Consider the following 17,887-nt stretch of genomic DNA (forward strand, 5'->3'; position numbering starts at 1 on the left):
ATAACTGCTGGTGCTACAGCTTGGGACGGTTACTGGCTGCCATTTCATCTCTTAAAAATTGCTCTGCATCTTCAATGGCAGCTCCAATCCAGGATCATCCTGGAGGCAGTAGCTACGGGAGCAGCTTCTGGCTGCCTGAGGAGGTGGTCTCATGACCACTTCTCCCCCCCCGCCCCTCACTGTACCTCCTGCCCCACTTCGCCTCCTGGCCCTTGCCTTCCCCCAGCACTGTACCTTCACCCTCAGCATCCCTAGGCAGTCCCAGAAGCCTTGGTTGAACATTCATGCCCACTGGGCTAACTAGAGAAAGCCTGGTTAGCCTCCTAGCCCCAGGCTGCCCACAGACTGGTCAAGGAGAGGAGGGAACACAGGAAAAAGCTGGCTAGCGGGGCCTAAGGGAGGAAGCGAGGCCCTGGCCATGGGAGGCAGTTTGTCCTGAGGTCATGAGGAAAGGCTTTGTGGAGAAAGAAAGTACCTCTTCCATTGCCCACCCTTACTGCAAATTCCTTTCCTCAGAGCGCTGTCTCAGCCTATGTCTCCTCCTACTCTGCACCCTCTCCCCTGGTGGTCAAGGCCACACCCAGAGACCACCTCCAGAGGCTTGGCCTCCAAATCTCTACCTCCAGCTCAAACTAACATAGTCAACTGCTCCATCTCCACCTGAATATCACACGAGGGCCTCACACTCAGCTGAGCACATCTTCTTGTACCGCCCTCTGCCCCTGCAGAGAAGCCCTCCTTTCTCTTTTCCATTTTCTCTTGGTGACACCACCATCTCTCCAGGAACCCAAACTAGAAACCTGGGAGTCATCTCCTCTTTCTCCCTCACCTCACACTTACAATTTTCACTCATCCACCCACCCATCCATCCGTTCATTCAACAAATCTTTATTGTTGAGTCTTCCTCTGAGACCTGGCAGCCCCTCCTCTTATCCCACTGTCAATGTCTGAGTCCAGGCCTTTGTTATCTCTTGCCCGTTCCAGAACTAGGCTCCCTGCCTCCATATTTGCCCTTCTCCTGGCCATGCATAGCACAGCCCCCAGAATGATCTGCCCCTGCACTCCCCTGCTATGAAGCCAAGCCTTGCTAATTTGCAGAAGGGAGATCAGGATTGCTCCCAACATGTCCCAAGTGGCCCAGAGAATCATTTGCAGGTGGTATAGACAAAACTTTTTTCACCTTTCAGAGTTCTGGATATATTTTAATGTGTATTAGGAAAAAATATAACTAGCAAATCCAACCTGTGGTTTCTCATATATTTTTTATTAGGGCACGATTAAGTGTTTTTAAAGTGAATCTTTTTTAATAAAATGGCTAAGTAAATAGTAGTATAGGTGCACTGAAATATTTGAGAATGTAAAACAGGATTGCCTAAGGTTTGGGAAGCACCAGTTTCTAGGGTAAATTATATGTTCCTTAGCACAACTTAGAGACCTTCCATGATTGGACTCCACCTACTTCTGTGGCCTTACCTCCTGTCACTTCCTGTTGAACTTGATGATCCAGCCATCTTGAATAACTTGTGGTTTCCCAAATACACCATGCCCATTCAACACGTCCATGCTCTCACAAGTGCACTTTTCTCTGCCTGGACCCCTGCCTCTAACCACCTATCTTCTCTTGGCAATTTCCTAGTCATCCTTCAAAACCCTGATTGGGTGTCACCTCTTCTTTAAAGCCTTACCTGACCGACCTCCTTCCTCCATACAAAATTAATTAACAGAGTTCATCCTTCCCTCCTCTGTACTAATTTGGGAACTTGTACATAATTTTATCATTGCTGGCATTGTCTTTTTTTTTTTCAATGTGCTTTTCATCTGTCTTTTTAAAAATAAAGCCTTTTATTTTTAAGAGCAGTTTTAGGTTCACAGAAAAATTAAAGAGAAGGTATAGAGATTTCCCATATCCCCCCTACCCCCGCACATGCATAGTCTCCTGCATGATCAACATCCCCCACCAGAGTGGTACATTTGTTATAATTGATGAACCTACACTGACACATCATAATCACCCAAAGTCCATAGTTTACATTACGGTTCACTCTTGGTGTTGTACATTCTATGGGTTTGGACAAATGTATAATGACATGTATCCATCGTTATGGTATCATACAGAGTATTTTCACTGCCTTAAAAATCCTCCGTGCTCCACCTCCATCTCCCCTCCACCACCACCACCGCCAATCATTCTAGCAACCACTGATCATTATAATATTAACATAGCTTTGACTTTTCCAGAATGTCATATAGTTGGAATCATGCAGTATGTAGCCTTTTCAGATTGGTTTCCTTCAGGCATTGTCATTTTTATGGTTGTTATTACATGCTTATCTACCCTAGTAAAATGTGAGCTTTTCTAAGGCAAGGGCTAAAATTTGTTTACCAGAGGGTGGAGAAAAGCTGTTGACCAGGCCTTGGAAGGCTTGGGTTCTCATTTCTCTTGCCTGTGAACCAGCAGGGTGATCTTAGGCAAGTCATTCACCTCTGTTACCTCCATCCTTCAGCTATAAAAGCTATAAATCCTTAAAGGTGATCCTTAGCACACACACACACACCACCCCACCCCTGCCAAGGGGGCTTGGGAAGATGTGGTGTGAGATGCTAGGAAGCTTTTAGAAAGTTGGGATTGCTTTTCAAATGATACAAGGGATTATGATTGCAGATGGGGGAACACCATGGGTCTTGCCCTGAGAATGGAAGCAGAAGTGAGCTTGGAATGTGTGGGGGACCGTGGGGAGCAGCCAGTGCAGCTACAAAGCAGGTGGAGATGGGGGGTGGGGGCAGGGTAGTCACAGCGTGTGGAAGCCCAACATGACCTTAGAGCATAGGTTGCTTTGACCCTGGAAAGACTTGTCTACCAGGCTTGTGAGTTGGAATTGATTTCCCCTCAACTCTCACACCTCCTTTCACCTCTTGAGTAAGTGTAGCCCTGTTGCCCTGTGAATCTGTATGGGGTGAGGGAAGATACATGCTAGTGCCACCCTAACTACACAGCATGTGCATACCTGTGCACATATGAGCCATCTGTGTGAACCAGTATCCCACAGAGAAGAGACATGGAACCAATATCACACATCTACTGTATGCCAGCACTTTTTAAAATTGAAGTATAGTTGATTTACAATGTTGTGTTAATTACTGCTTTACAGCAAAGTGATTCAGTTATACATATATGTACATTCTTTTTTTTATATCTTTTCCATTATGGTTTATCATAAGATACTGAATATAGTTCTCTGTGCTATACAGTAGGACCTTGTTGTTTATCCATCCTGTATATAAATGCCAGCACATTTCATCCACAACTTTACTTAACCCTCAGAACAACCTCCAGGCAGGGAGTGGTTTTTTTTGGGGGGGGGGATTGTTTTTTGCAAAACGATAGAGAAACGTTTTATTTATTTTAATAATTAGCACATATTGCATTCAACTTCCCATTAGTATAGCTCCTATTTGTTCTGTGAAACAGTTTTCAAAAATGGTTTGCCTGGAGGTGAGATGACCAAGTCACAGTCTTGGACTTGATGAATCTCTCCTGGTAAATGATCCACACCAACTTTCACTGCTCCCTTCCCCCCACCACCCCCACTTCCCTCCTTCTCTATGTACCCCTCACTTCCCATCTGCCCCCTTCTCCCCTTCTCTCCCAGAATGCCTCTGACCTGTACCTGCTGGGGGTAACCTCTGCTCATGGGTAGTCTTGTCTCTGCTGGTCAGGCAGGGACTGTTGATGCCATTTTACAGAGGAGAAAACTGAGACTCAGGGGGGTGAGCTCCTTCATGGTCTGATAACAAGGAAGTTGCAGAGCCAGGATTTGAGGCCAAGTCTTTCTGACTATCAAGCTTGTGCCCATTGTGCCATGCCATGTGCTTTTCAGCATCTTTGCATCTGTGACAGGAGTTAGTAACCCTGGGGATCGGTTATGGTGAAAGGAGGGTTCTGTGGTTCTGTGCTGGTAAGGCTAGCAGATCTCTATAGCAACAAGGACTGCAATTCCCAGCCTTGTAGAAGTCCCACCATATGTGTGTCTGATGACACGTTTGTGTTGTTGGAATAATTGAACTCATTTGAGGCTCCATGTTGGGTCCAGAAGCTAGAGCTGAGGATTCCTGAGATAGTGAGAAAGTGGGGGATTCTTGAATTTAAGCCCAAACCAGGTGTTAAGAGGGGCTTCCGATGCAGAGACAACTGGTATCATGCTTCTTTCCAACCCCTCTCCACCTCACCAAGCAGCCACGCCGGCACTGTAAGCAAGGTGATCTGTGCTTCAAAATGGAAATGAGTCCACCATTCTCTCCTCTGTACCTAAACACAATGAAGAAATCATCTCATTGCGTTTGCCAGGCATTTTCATAGTTGACCTGGCCCTTTCATAGTCACAAGCTTATGGAACTCTCACAATCCTTGATTTCAGTATGATGGATGCTGAAGGGGCAGAGACTTATAAGGGAGTCAAATGGTGTCTATCCCCCTGGGGACCGTCTTCCCAAAGGCATAATTCCTAACCCAACTTAATGAGCCCATTGGAAGGTATGGAGGAAGTTGAAACCCTAGGCCACCAAACAAAATATTTCCTGGTGCTCCTCACCTCCCACAGCTGAGAGACATGTTGAAGGTAGAGGCATGGACCCAGGGCTTGAGGCCAATCGTGATACTCCCACATTCCTTGGGCCAGAACTAGAAGGAAGCAAAAAGCGGGTATAAAAAAAGTACAGTGACCACCCTACTGTCAAATAATAGGGGAATGGCTAAGTGAACCTGGTGCCGCCAACCTCACTGAAGTGAGGTGGAGCCGCCAAAGAGCTAATTATGAAGATAGTTGAGCAACACGGGCAATGCTCTTAGTAAAGTATAACATACAAAAGGCACGATACCAAATTTTATCTAGGCTGAGCTTTACAAACCCTGCAAAAAAGCATGTCTACACACGAGCGAGGGCTGGAAGGGAATTTGTGGAAAAAGCAAAACTTGATTTATTGTGGGTGGCAGGCTTATTGGTGAATTTTTCTTTTCCCTTAGACTTCCATTAATGTTGTTATAATGTTTGTGCAAAGAAAAATAAAAACCATTAACATATAGAACAATTACCCTGGCAAATCATTCTGTCAAGCTGAGAGACCAAATCATATCACGTCCCTGAGCCAGCAAATATACTTGAAAGACATAAATGCAAAAGTCGGCATCTCTTTTTATGGAGAGAAGCAGCCACAGGGAACGTGGAAATGTGCGGATTTAGTGTGGGAAACCTCAGGTTCGAATCCAAGCTCTGACCTTTGCTTAGGGTCTTTGGAGGAAGTTATTTTACTCCTGTAGCCTCAGTTTCTTCATCTGTCATGAGAGGATAATGATAATCACCACCACCACTTTACAGGGCTGTGGTGAGGAGCAAATGGCACAGCATGTTTTAAAGGGCTTTTTCTGTGAGGTGTAAAAATGCCACACAGTGTAAAGCCTCATCATGGTAGAGATACAAAGACTTGGAAACAAAAGTAATAGGTACTGTTTGCCACTGTCCCACCTCAGTTGACAGCAAAGCCAGGCTGGGCCTGTGCTGCTGGGTAGTTTCAGGTATCTTCTCTGATTGCAGGATGCCATTGAAATTTGATGAAGCAAGTGAAGCTTTCTGGTTTTAGCTATGGTTGGGGAATAACTGGGGCAATGTTGTAGGTTTTTCTCCTCTAAAATGCTTAAAATTCATGGAGAGATTAGAATCATTGATACAGAACATGGCGAAGAGTTCCACAGCTGCTTGGATTCTCAGCCAGACTTGGCCACGTACTAGCTGTAGGCCTTTAGGCAAGTGACCTAAGCTCTCGGAGTCTCCACTGCCTCCTTGGTCTGGTAGGATTCATAGTGTCTACCTCATAAGGTGGTTGTGAGGATGAAACCAGGTGCTGCGTGCAAAGCCCCTGGCACATGGTAAGCAAGGAGCATGAGTGTGCTGCCATCATTACTGCCTAAAACTGTCAGAGTAGGAGGGGTCTCTAGGGATCACCTGATTCTGAGCTTCTCAACAGGTGCCAAGAGGGGTGTGGAGGGAGTCCTGGGGGAGCACAGTGTGTATATATTATGATTTTTGCATGTCAACGTTAAAAAGTCTTCCATGGGAAAAGTAGACATTTTGTCTATCATGGTGGGACCCAGGTATTTTAAAAGGTGAGATATGCTTTTGGAAACCACTTATCTCCCACAAACCTTTCATTTGATAGACCCACACAAGTGCGGTGATGTGCCCACAGTTACCTAGCTACAGAGATGCGATTGATGTGGGTCACAGTCCAGCTGCTCTCCACCCCCGCTCCCCCCACCCACCGCTGTTACCAGTGCCCAAGAGATGTCCTCGTGGCCTCTGGGATTTCCTCATCACTCTGGTGGAGACACACTGTGCCACATTGGCCATGTGACCAAACTGGGAGAAAACAGACAAGGCTCTGACATAGAGAAGAGGCAAAAACGATGCTTGAGATGACAAGGAAGGATGTCCCTGGAAGGGAGTCTTGCATGCTGACAGGTCAGCTCTGCATCACCCCTGGGCAGTACTTCCAAACAATCTGGGCTGACATGGCCTCCCAAGTGCCATCTGCATCCCTGTCGAGTAAATGGTCTTTGATGAAACCTTCATCTCTCCCAACAGCAGATTTTCTATTTAACAATCTCCTGTCAAATTCTCCAAGAGTGCACATGGAGGGCTGTGGGGTCCCAGAAGCAGGTTGAGGCTCCCAATTGCTCCCTGCCATCCAAGTGCAGTGTGCTCTCTGCCTCTCGTTTCTGGCATCGGGGAAAGTGGCACAGAGCCACCTCTGTGAACTCCTTTTGTGGAATTTGTAGACCTGGAGGTTGGGGGATGGGGCAGGGGGGCACGGTTTGCTGGTTAGCCCCTTTAGGCTTGCCTTGGAGAAGATGTGCCCCTCTCCTGTGCCACACAGGAGATAAAAGGCACATACCATGTCTAGCATACTGCTCCTTTGAAATATTCTCACCCACCCAGCAGCCTGAAACCTTGCTCTTGCTTTGGGGACCTGGCTTTGGGGGCCTGGCTTCTGGGATTTCTGACTTTCGTGGCTTAGCTCCTCACACTTCTGCCCTTACTTTTGTTGTGGAACACGATGCTTACCCCGTCTCCTTTTCCAGGCTCTCGACTACCCCTGCCCCTGTTCCATGGCTGTCTTCCTGGACATCTACCCCAACCTTTGGTTCTGTCGCCAGCTCTTTCCTATTCTTTGGGTGCTTCAGGGCCTGGCTTGGGGGACAGGAGATGTCTACTCAAGGGAAAGGGCAAAAGGGGAAAGTTTGAGATCTCTTTCAGTGGCCACCCAAGCCAGAGTCCTGATCCAGAGAGCCCAAGGTCACACTGCTGGTTCTGAGGATGAAGACAGCCCCTTCCCCCACCATCATCAGGCCTCCAACCCCCCAAAAATGAAGTCTGTGTTGTGGAAACTGACACACACCAATCATTTCTCCACCCAGGGACAATAGTTTGCCCTGACTCCAGCCAGAAGAACTCAAAAACCTGAGTTGAGAAACAAAAGGCAGATATCGGCCGAGAGACTCTAATTGTTGAGTCTTCCCACTCCAAACAATGTGGCTCTGCTCATGCGTGGTGGTGGTTCCTATCACAGCAACAGCAGCCAGCTCCAGCCTAGAGGAGCCCAGGTGAGAAGCAGCTGCCAAGGGGGATGACAGAATCCAGCCTGTGCAAGGCAGGCCAGGGATGATAGCTGATGGGAGACCAAGCCGAGGGCAGGACCACCAACATTTTTGAAGGGAGGCTCTCCTGAGCCTTAGGTGGACGTGCAGGAGAGATAGTAGAAGACACGGGCCAGCCCCAGCATAGCTTCTATCAAACTAGGCAGCATCCTGAGCACTTTGCAGGTATTAACTCATTTGATCCACACAACAACCTGATGGTATAGGTACTTTTATTATCTTTTAAAGGGATGTATAGTTTAGAAACTGTAGATTATATAACTAATCTATAGATTAGAAACTGAGGCTCAGAGAGGGTAAGTAACTTGTCCAAGGGCGCACAAGTGAGACTGGGATTCAAGTCCAGCCAGCAGGGCTACCAAATCTGTCTTCTTAACCACTCTGCTAAGCTGCCAACGTCGGGGAGCTAAGAGAGTCAGGCCACTTTCCCCTCTACCCACTAGCTGGGCTAAGACTGGACTTCAGTCTCTACCAAGAACTAGGGTGATGATTCTCAGCCTGGGGAGATTTAAAACACTATCAACTCCTGGGCACCACCCTTGAGAAGTTCCAGTTTAATTGGTCTGAGATGAAGTCCAGCCTGCAGGGGGTGTGGAGGGTAGGATGACAGGCAATTTTTTTTTTTTAAGAGGGAACATATAGTTTTTTATTTTATTTATTTATTTATTTATTTTTATATTTATTTTTAGCTGTGTTGGGTCTTCGTTTCTGTGCGAGGGCTTTCTCTAGTTGCGGCAAGTGGGGGCCACTCTTCATCGCGGTGCACGGGCCTCTCACTATCGCGGCCTCTCTTGTTGCGGAGCACAGGCTCCAGACGCGCAGGCTCAGTAGTTGTGGCTCACGGGCTTAGTTACTCTGTGGCATGTGGGATCTTCCCAGACCAGGGCTTGAACCCATGTCCCCTGCATTGGCAGGCAGATTCTCAACCACTGTGCCACCAGGGAAGCCCGAGAGGCAATTTTGATGGAAGCTCCTCGACTTAAAAACACACAGCATGGGCTTCCCTGGAGGCGCAGTGGTTAAGAATCCGCCTGCCAATGCAGGGGACATGGGTTCGAGCCCTGGTCCGGGAAGATTCCACATGCCACGGAGCAGCTAAGCCCATGCGCCACAACTACTTAGCCTGCGCTCTAGAGCCCGTGAGCCACAACTACTGAGCCCACATGCCACAACTACTGAAGCCCGCGCACCTGGAGCCCATGCTCCACAATAAGAGAAGCCACCGCAATGAGAAGCCCACGCACCACAACAAAGAGTAGCCCCCCTCGCCACAACTAGAGAAAGCCCACACGCAGCAATGAGGACCAAATGCAGCCAAAAATAAATAAAATAAAAATAAATAAATTTATTTTTAAAACCCAGCAATCTTGACACAAAAATAATAAACAAACATATATATCTATATATAAAACACACACACACACACACACACAGCATCTCTCCCATCTTGACAAACATCTAACTCCCAGCCGTAGCTCTGCCTCTCCCTCTAACTATGGCTCTCTTTCCTCTCTAACCACAACCAGACTCCCTGAGGTGTCTCCCCTTCCCTGCCGTTTCCCTCCTTAACCTGTTGTCGTCTGGCCTCTGGAAGCTCGCCTTGCCAAGCTACCTTTCCGGTGTTGCAACAGTGCATATTCACTGCTTGGTCCTCAGCCTACTTAAATTCTTGAATGCGATTGATGATGTCAATAGGTCCTTGCTCCTAGAAGCTAACCTTCTACCAACCTTGGGGGCACAACCCATTGTCCTTACCTGGAAATTTCACGTCAGTCTTTTTAGATGGGTTTTTGTCCCAAGCCACACAAATATGTTCTGAGGGTGGGGCCTCCAGAGACCCGCAGCCCTGCCCTCAAGGAGTTGAGAGTCTTGTCAGCACAAGAGGGGCTCAGCATCCTTGTACTTGAGGCAACAAGGTGGTTCCTCCAGTGGAGACCCCCAACTCCCTCCCTCAAGCTGCTTCCCTGTCTCTTTGCATCTCTGGCAAAAATGGAAAAGAGAACAAAGCTCTGGCTAGGTCTTCACTCTGTGAGAAAGAACCCACGATGCCTCTCTTCCAGTTAAAAGCCGGTTACTGGGACAGGGCGCCGTCCGTCCGCCTGTGCTCCTTTTGCCGGGTACGGTCATGGAGTCCCTCTGCAATGAGCTTCTGGCGCACATGGCTTATTTCCCAGGACCTTGTTTTTCTAAACACACAGAAACAAATTTGAACAAGGTATGTTTTAAAGCCAGCAATTCTCTCCTGCTTTGTGTCCTGGGAAATAGGCTTTGCTAGAATTTGCAACGCTGATTCTAGGATGCGGGCAGGGTGGAGGTGGGAGAAGCAGTGAGGAAGGGCAGCAGGATCCTCCACTTGATGCTATGGAGAGCAAAGCTGGACTCTGAGTCTCACCATTCTCTGGCTGTTGGACCTTGTGAAAGCCCCTTTCCCTCTTGGAGCCCCAGTTTCTTCCCCGGTTACTGGGGCTCGTAATCATTAGCTCCTCTGTCTGTGGCGAGGATGCTGGGACACGACCGTTATGTGCTGGAGGCGTGATCCTCGGCCAGAGTAGGCACTCGCTAGGAGTTGGGGAAACTGAATTGAATTGTGTTCGGCCATAGTGCACAGCCTTGTTCCAGGCCAAGAGAGAAAGTGTGTGTGTTCAAGAGAGGCTTGCAAAAAACAAGGCCTATCTCTCCACACGTCTCTCCTCTGGGAAGGAAGGGGCCCGCGCGGTGACAATAGACCAGGGGCGCTGACTCAGACAGCCAGTTCCTGCTCATTTCCCCTCACTGTAGGACAGCAGCCGAGCGGGAGGTCAGCCCTCCGTGTGGCTCTGATTCGGGCCTTTGGCCGAGAACCTTTCCTAGAGAAAGACAACACCAACTCACAGACAGGTCTCGCTGTGACGGGACGGACTGGACCACTGTGGCTGTGGGCAGGCAAGTGGGGGCAGGCAAGTGGGGGCAGCGGGGAGTGGAAAAGGAGAGAGAGGGAACTCACTCTTTGAATCCTGCTTCGCCTTCCCTGGGCTGGGCAGCCTGGGAACAACTTTACGGGCAACAGAGCATGTGACCGATAGGGCCAAACTGACCCAGCCAGGGTGCTGGGAAACGGGGTTCAGGAAGAGTCCCTGGGTGTCCGCTGAGGAGCCTGGGGACGAGATTCAGAACAGCGTGGAGCCCCTCGGCTCCCTGCCCTCAGTGTGGGCTCACCACACGCTTCTCCCTTGCATGAGGAGTTGCTGGATGTGGAGTCTTGGTCGTCCACACCGCTAGGATGGAGAGAGCCGAGGCTATCACCCTCTTCTGGAGCCGGGGAGGTGAGTCGGAGGAGGAGCAGGGTCGCATGCTCAGCAGAGGGGGCGTGGGGAGGAATCGGGGCTCGCTGAGGGGGAGGGTCGTGCACTCAGAGCTGTCCTGAGGCAGCCTGGGCCTCTTGGGGGGAAGATGGGTTCCTTTAGTGCTAGAGGCATGCAAGGAGGGGCAGGATAACCGCTTGGCAGAGGGGCTATAAAAGGAATTCAAAATTGGGTGGCTCTGGAGGAGGAGAGGGTGGATGTGATCACATCCCAACCCTGATAATCTGGGATTCTAGAGGGAGAAGAAAAGTGACTGAAGAATTATGTGTATGTGTCAGCAATACTATCTCTCATTTTCTATAAATCGACTTAACATGCTCTCTGAAGCCTTGTCCCTTGCATGGTGGAAAATGCCTTTTCAGTTAATCTCGGGGCTTTACCCACCTCCTGGAGTCCTGCTAAAATGCTGATTTTTTTTGCACTACCAAAGCATGCGGACGGGAGGGGGCAGGAAAGGGGTGCCTATCACTGGTCATCTGTCAACACAGGTTACTGCCAAGGGACCAAGTGCTTTCTAAGCGCAGTTCAAGCCAGACCTCCTGGCAGTAGGCTGGAATCAAGTTCAGGGTCCTGAGCCACACCAGGGGACCCCTCTTTGGTTTGTGTGAAGAGGATGTTGCCTGCCCTTGACAATGTACTGGAAGCTCTAGTTACGGCCTCAGAGGTAGCTGGCAGGAACAAGGGTTGGTCCTCGGTGGTAGGCTCAAAAGGAGTTTATGAGCTAAAGGAGTTTGAAAAGCAGAGTGATGGCACTGAGAACTGAATACTGTGAGGACTACGTGCTGTTTGGCATGGAGAAGAAGCAGGGGAAAGTGGTCTTTGGTCTTCAGGTCTTTGAGGGTCTGTCACAGGGTAAAGGGAATAGATGCGGGCTGAGGGGGGCTCAGGAGGCAGAGCTGTGTGACCTGTGGACAAGGAGGAACTCTCTAACAGACTCTCCATGGGCTGCCTTACGAAGGAGTAAGGAGTCTGGGTGTCTTTGGGAAGTAACAGAGCGAGCCCTAGAGAAGACAAGGGCAAGTGAGAGCTGGTCTTCTTCCAAGGAGGGAGGGGTGGAGGGAGGAAGGCACCAGGGGCACCTGGCCTGCAGGGCCGGCCCCATCCTGCACTGGGTTCTCTCCTCCCATTCCTCTGGTCCAGCACTCCCATCTCCCTCCCTGCTGCTGGGCTCCCTGCTTCCACTCTTGTCCCTCTCCAACCCATTCTCCACTCAGCAACCAGAGTGAGACCTTATAAAACAGCCCCGGCTGCTAAAAATCTTCCAGTGGCCGCCCACCGCCCACTGGTGCAAGTCCAGATTTATTTCTCTTCTCTATTGCCTCCTTTCTACTCTCTAAAAACAGAGCAGTGATAAGATCGTTTCTCACTCTAACGCAACTCTGACATTTCATAAATCTATGTCCTAGACAGCTGGAAAGGGCTATATTTAACCTTCCGCCTTGTAGTTTATAATGGAGGGACTTGCTTAAGGCGCTGCCTTCTAACGCCGCCACAGGAGACTAGCGCCTTTTCTTTGTTCTCTGCGAAGCCACAGCCAGCCTTTCCCTCCAGCGGGTGCAGGCCACTTGCCCCAGAGCACCCACCATCCCCTCTGTCTCTCGGTGAGAGAGGTCCCCGTCCCACCCCCTGTAGTGTGCCCCCTCAGCTTTCTTATCTGCAAATACCTGAAAGACTGCTTATGAACCCCATAGCCCAATAAGTGGGACAGCAGGTGAGCACAAGAATAGATCAGAGGACGGGCTGCGAGGGGTCGGCTGGGCTAGGGGAGGGAGCCAGGAGAGAAGGAAATGTCTTGTCAGGGGTCTGGTTGTGGCCATAGAAGGGGGGCAGGGAGTAATGCTGAGTAATGTGCTGGACCCTGTATATGATACTTTGCATACGTTGCCTTGTGCGATCCTCACAGCATTCCTAGGAGGTAGGTACTAATAGTACCCGCATCATCTCCAGAGAGGGGATGGGCTCAGAGCAGTTCAGTGACTTTACCCAAAGTCAGACACAGCTAGAAAGTGACAGAACCGGGATTGAGCCCAGGCCTGTCAAACTCCAAAGCCCGGTGGTGAACAGTATGGAGGTTCCTTAAAAAACTAAAAATAGAATTACCATATGACCCAGCAATCCCACTACTGGGCATATACCCAGAGAAAACCATAATTCAAAAGACACATGCACCCCAATGTTCATTGTGGCACTATTTACAATAGCCAGGTCATGGAAGCAACCTAAATGCCCATTGACAGACGAATGGATAAAGAAGATGTGGTATATATATATACAATGCAATATTACTCAGCCATAAAAAGGAACGAAATTGGGTCATTTGTAGAGACGTGGATGGATCTAGAGGCTGTCATACAGAGTGAAGTAAGTCAGAAAGAGAAGAACAAATATCATATATTAACGCATATATGTGGAACCTAGAAAAATGGTACAGATGAACCAGTTTGCTGGGCAGAAATAGACACAGATGTAGAGAACAAACATATGGACACCAGGGGGGGAAAGTGGCCGGGGGGCTGGTGGTGGGATGAATTGGGAGATTTGGATTGACATATATACACTAATATGTATAAAATAGGTAACTAATAAGAACCTGCTGTATAAAAAAATAAAATTCAAAAATTCAAAAAAAAGAAAGCCTGGTGGCTTTGCCCAGTCCCGGGACACCTCTGGCTGTGTCGGTACTGCCCTTTGGGGCAGTTCTCCCTCATTTCCTTGGGTATCTTTTGCAAATGCTTGAGCCCCTTGCAGGCTCTGTCCACACTGCCCACTACGCAGGCCCCAGACCCACCTCAACCTCTGCCCCTAGCTGTGGAGCCCAGCCCAGGAGGTCTTTTGATGGTGCCCCCGTGCTCTCAGACGTGATGGGCTGACTTCCCCCTATCTCTGCTTCCACATTCTGTTTTCTTCTGCCTCACATATAGCAGCTACTAGGACCAGGAGTCTCAAACAATAGGCTATACGATTCTTTCTTCCATGTCTGCCCACTAGACCACTAACACTAACACCCTCTGTGGCCTTAGACAAATTGTGTCCCTCCTCTGGTCCCAGTTTCCCCACCTGTAAAGTGGGAAGATAGGGTGCTCTGTAAAGGCCCTCACAGTTCTAAGAACCTGGGATGCCCGGGGTCCTGCCCCTCTCCCATCCCCACCCTTTCTGCTTTCTCTCGCACAATATGGAGAATGATGGTCGCCACAGGCACCGGTTTAGAAACCTTCACTAAGCCAATGAAAGGGCAGCTACATCAGAATGACTGCCCCAGAGCCAATGGACAAAGCAATCAAGTGGTAATAACAACCACATTTGTAGGGCACTTTATTGTTTACCAACTGTTCTCATAGCCAGCCGAGCGCTAGGGAGGGGGACGCCAAGGTGATCTTAATGGTACACGGTGCATCTTTAAGAAACATTAAATTACATGGTGAGAAAATGATTCTCGCTTCCTTCTCTTTCCAGCTTTCTGATTACATCAAGGAGAAAGTCTCAGTGTGATGCTATTCTTCACCCTGTGTAATGCTTGCTAATCTTTCGGAACAGAGCTAGAGCAGGCCTCAGGCTCAAAGACAAAGACAGGCAATGATATCTACATAGAATTTAATTACTCTGTTCTGTTCCCATTGTATTTATTTATTTATTTATTTATTTATTTATTTATTTATTTATTTTAGACTGTTGCTTTTTTTTTAATATTTATTTATTTATTTATTTATTTATGGCTGTGTTGGGTCTTCGTTTCTGTGCGAGGGCTTTCTCCAGTTGCGGCAAGCAGGGGCCGCTCTTCATCGCAGTGCGCGGGCCTCTCACTATCGTGGCCTCTCTTGTTGGGGAGCACAGGCTCCAGACGTGCAGGCTCAGTAATTGTGGCTCACGGGCCCAGTTGGTCCGCGGCATGTGGGATCTTCCCAGACCAGACCTCGAACCCATGTCCCCTGCATTGGCAGGCAGATTCTCAACCACTGCGCCACCAGGGAAGCCCCCCATTGTATTTATTTTTACAGTTACTTTCTATTTCTGGCAAAAGATCCTCTTTTTTGTTTTGGTTCTTGGGTGCCATATAAAATTTTTTTAATATGTATTTCTTTAAGCAAAAAAAAATTCATGTCGAGAAAAAGATGAAGTGAAGAGTAAATAGAACCAGCAGTGCGCAGATATGGCAAAACTTGTCAAAGTGGTTCCTAAACAGCTGAAGCTTGGGCAACACTGGAAGGTGGCATTCGTTCAGCACCAAGTTCCTCAGTGTGACCCATAGCGCCCTGCACAGTCTACACCCGCTAGTGTCCCAGAATTTGTTGTTCCTTACTCCTTTCCCTCCCACACCCTACACCCTTTCACGCCTGCCAGCCTTTGCACATGCTGTACCCTGTGTCTGGAGTGCCTCTCCCACATCCCTTGTCCACCCATCAAACCCTAACTCAGCCTTCAAGACTCAGTTTAAATGGTACCTCCTCTAGGGAGCTTTCCTTCAGCTAAGCACTAGGTTCATTTATTTCTCTATTACAGTCTCTCCCATGGCTATAATTATGTGCTTCCAGGCTGATATCTTCCACCCTATTGGTTCCAAATGCATTTTATAAGAAAGAGAGAGAGAGAGAAAGGAATAAAAATGTAACTGTGAGTAAGGCCTGGGCACAGTGACTGGGCCTTGGGGACTGTTACAGTTCCTGGGATCACTTGGAATTGAGACTTCCCAGATGCTGAGCCAGAGCCTACACAGGCCACAAAGCTGGCCCGGGAGCTGCCTCTGGGGGACGGTTGCAGGCTGCATGTAAGAAGTTTACTGGGTGCCTTTGGGATCAACACCTGGGATCTAAGAGAAGGAGGCAGGATTGGTTCGAGGGAGAAGGTTGGGCTGGGACAGCTCATAACAGCCTCAGCTGACCCTGTGAGGAGCTCTGGAACTGGGTTGGCCCTTCAGAGTTGTTCTGAGTTAGGGTGAGGGGCCCAGGCGTTGACACCAGCCCATATGGACCAGTTATTAGATGCAGGCTGGTCCCAGGGAAGGAGCACGGTCTTGGGCGAGGCAGCACTGGTCTGAGGAGGCAGCTGGGCAATCCTCGAAGAGGACTGTCAGCCAACAGTGCTCAGTCCTGAGGGAGTCTGGGTGGGGGCATCGCTGTGTCCACGACAGGAACCTTGTCTTGCCCCCTGGGACTTCAGTGCTGGGAGGGCAGGGAGAAGAGAGCAGTGGTTTGAAGGGCAGAATGTAGCTGTCAAGAGTTGGTGGCTGGAAGAGCCTAGTAAATGTTTGTTAAAAAATGAATGGCTGAGTATGAGATTCAAGGCAACGTGCTTAGAGGCAAGGAAGATACAGAGGCAAACAAGTCACAGGGAACTTCTGGTATAATTGGGGTGACAGATATGGAAAAAAAACGATTCCAGAACAATGTGTGTAGGGGCTACAATGTGTCCCACAGACCATGCTGCCACAGCATCTCGTTCTTGCTTCTCTTGGAAGCCTTATCTTACCACCCTTCTGACAACCCTCTAAGGCATGAATTCTTGTCTTCACTCTTCACATGTGAAAATTGAGATCCAGGGGCTTTCTCTAGAACTCACTGCCCCTTAGATCCCCCTAGCGGGTGGGCCTAAACCACCCAGCCCCTCTCCAAGCCACATGCAGTCCTTTGCAAAGTGCTTATTACGTATGTTCCATCTTGTCACAGCCCTGTGAGGGAGTAAAATAAGGGTGTCAGAGGGAAGTAGATTTTTACCTTTATTTTCTTAACTTGCCTGGTATGCTTTCAGATATAGATATATTCTGATCATATTTATAACAGTGACATTCCTTTTTATTCTGGTTTTCTTTTTCCTACACATTCTTAACCACCTGTGAAATTCTTCCATTACACTCATCTGTTCTTCCATATCTTGTCTCAAAAGTGAGAAAATGGTGATCAAAATCCAATTCGTTCCTTTTGAGCTGTGAGGGGGAAAAATATGTGTTTTGTTTTTTTTTTTTAATTTCAGCCTTACTCAAAAAGGCAAAACTTTCTTGGTTTGAAACATTAAAAATGTATGAAACCAAGAATACCTCTGATTCTATGTGTGATTAATACTCCAGGATAGGTGTTCTATGGGGGAAATTGTATAGTTTGAATAAAAGACCGCTCAGGAGCAACTAAAAATCCCCATTGAGAAGCTGTGTCTTGGGCAGGGTTGCTGTCCCTTGCTCCCCGACCCACCCAAGTCTGTGCCCTCTCCCTACCTTTGTGCCCACCCTCCTCCTCAAACTGCAGGCTGAGTTTCTTTCTTCTCTTCATTCCCTGCCTTAAAGATTTTCTGTCAAAGGTTGATGAGGGCAAAGTTTGAAGCTGCCCCCAAAGAATACTAGCATCTCTCCCAATGGATTCATTTCTGTGGCCTCTCTGGTCCCAGAGCTCACCTAAAGCAAAACTTTTCTGAGTTTTCCTAGCAGAAGCTGTCACACTGTAGAGGACCAACAGTTGCTCTATGTTCTGAAAGAGAAAAGTCTCCATATGTTCCCAGTGAAAATAAAGATGTACACGCTCTGTGTCCATGCCTAGCCCTGCGTGATTTCATTTGCCATCACTATTATGGGATCATAATTAAAATTTCCCCTCTTGTTATAACTACCAAAACACCATGCTGGCCTCATGGCAAGGGAGCCCTCATTTCTACTCATTTCCTTGACTTCCTTGTAGGGAGCTTTCAATAGGCAATAGGGGCCGAAATGGAGTGCAGGAGTCAATTTTACGCTTTAAAGATTAGCAAGGTAGATAAATTGCCCTTATCAAAGTGTAACTTTCAAAGAACTAAAAACATGACTCTCATTGAAATATATAGTGATCACGTATCAAAAATGTATTGAACTCATTGATGA

The 17,887-nt window shown here is 48.3% G+C and overlaps 1 protein-coding gene across 7 annotated transcripts in view; it reads left to right on the forward strand.

Annotated features, from left to right (window-relative positions):
* The window catches only part of NHSL2 (NHS like 2), a 272,913-nt gene that overhangs the window by 181,613 nt on the left and 73,413 nt on the right, over positions 1 to 17,887 (forward strand). Inside the window, exon 1 of one of the 7 annotated variants that reach the window (XM_082445953.1) lies at positions 10,852 to 11,010. The exons of the other annotated variants lie outside the window; for them this stretch is intronic. Within the exon in view, the coding sequence (XP_082302079.1) occupies positions 10,968 to 11,010 (43 nt within the window). The 5' untranslated portion in view covers positions 10,852 to 10,967. Of the gene's footprint in view, positions 1 to 10,851; positions 11,011 to 17,887 lie in introns of those variants that run through there. 7 annotated transcript variants of the gene reach the window in all.

Source organism: Balaenoptera physalus (genome assembly GCF_965194825.1).
Source record: "Balaenoptera physalus genome assembly, chromosome: X".
NCBI classification, from domain to species: domain Eukaryota; kingdom Metazoa; phylum Chordata; class Mammalia; order Artiodactyla; family Balaenopteridae; genus Balaenoptera; species Balaenoptera physalus.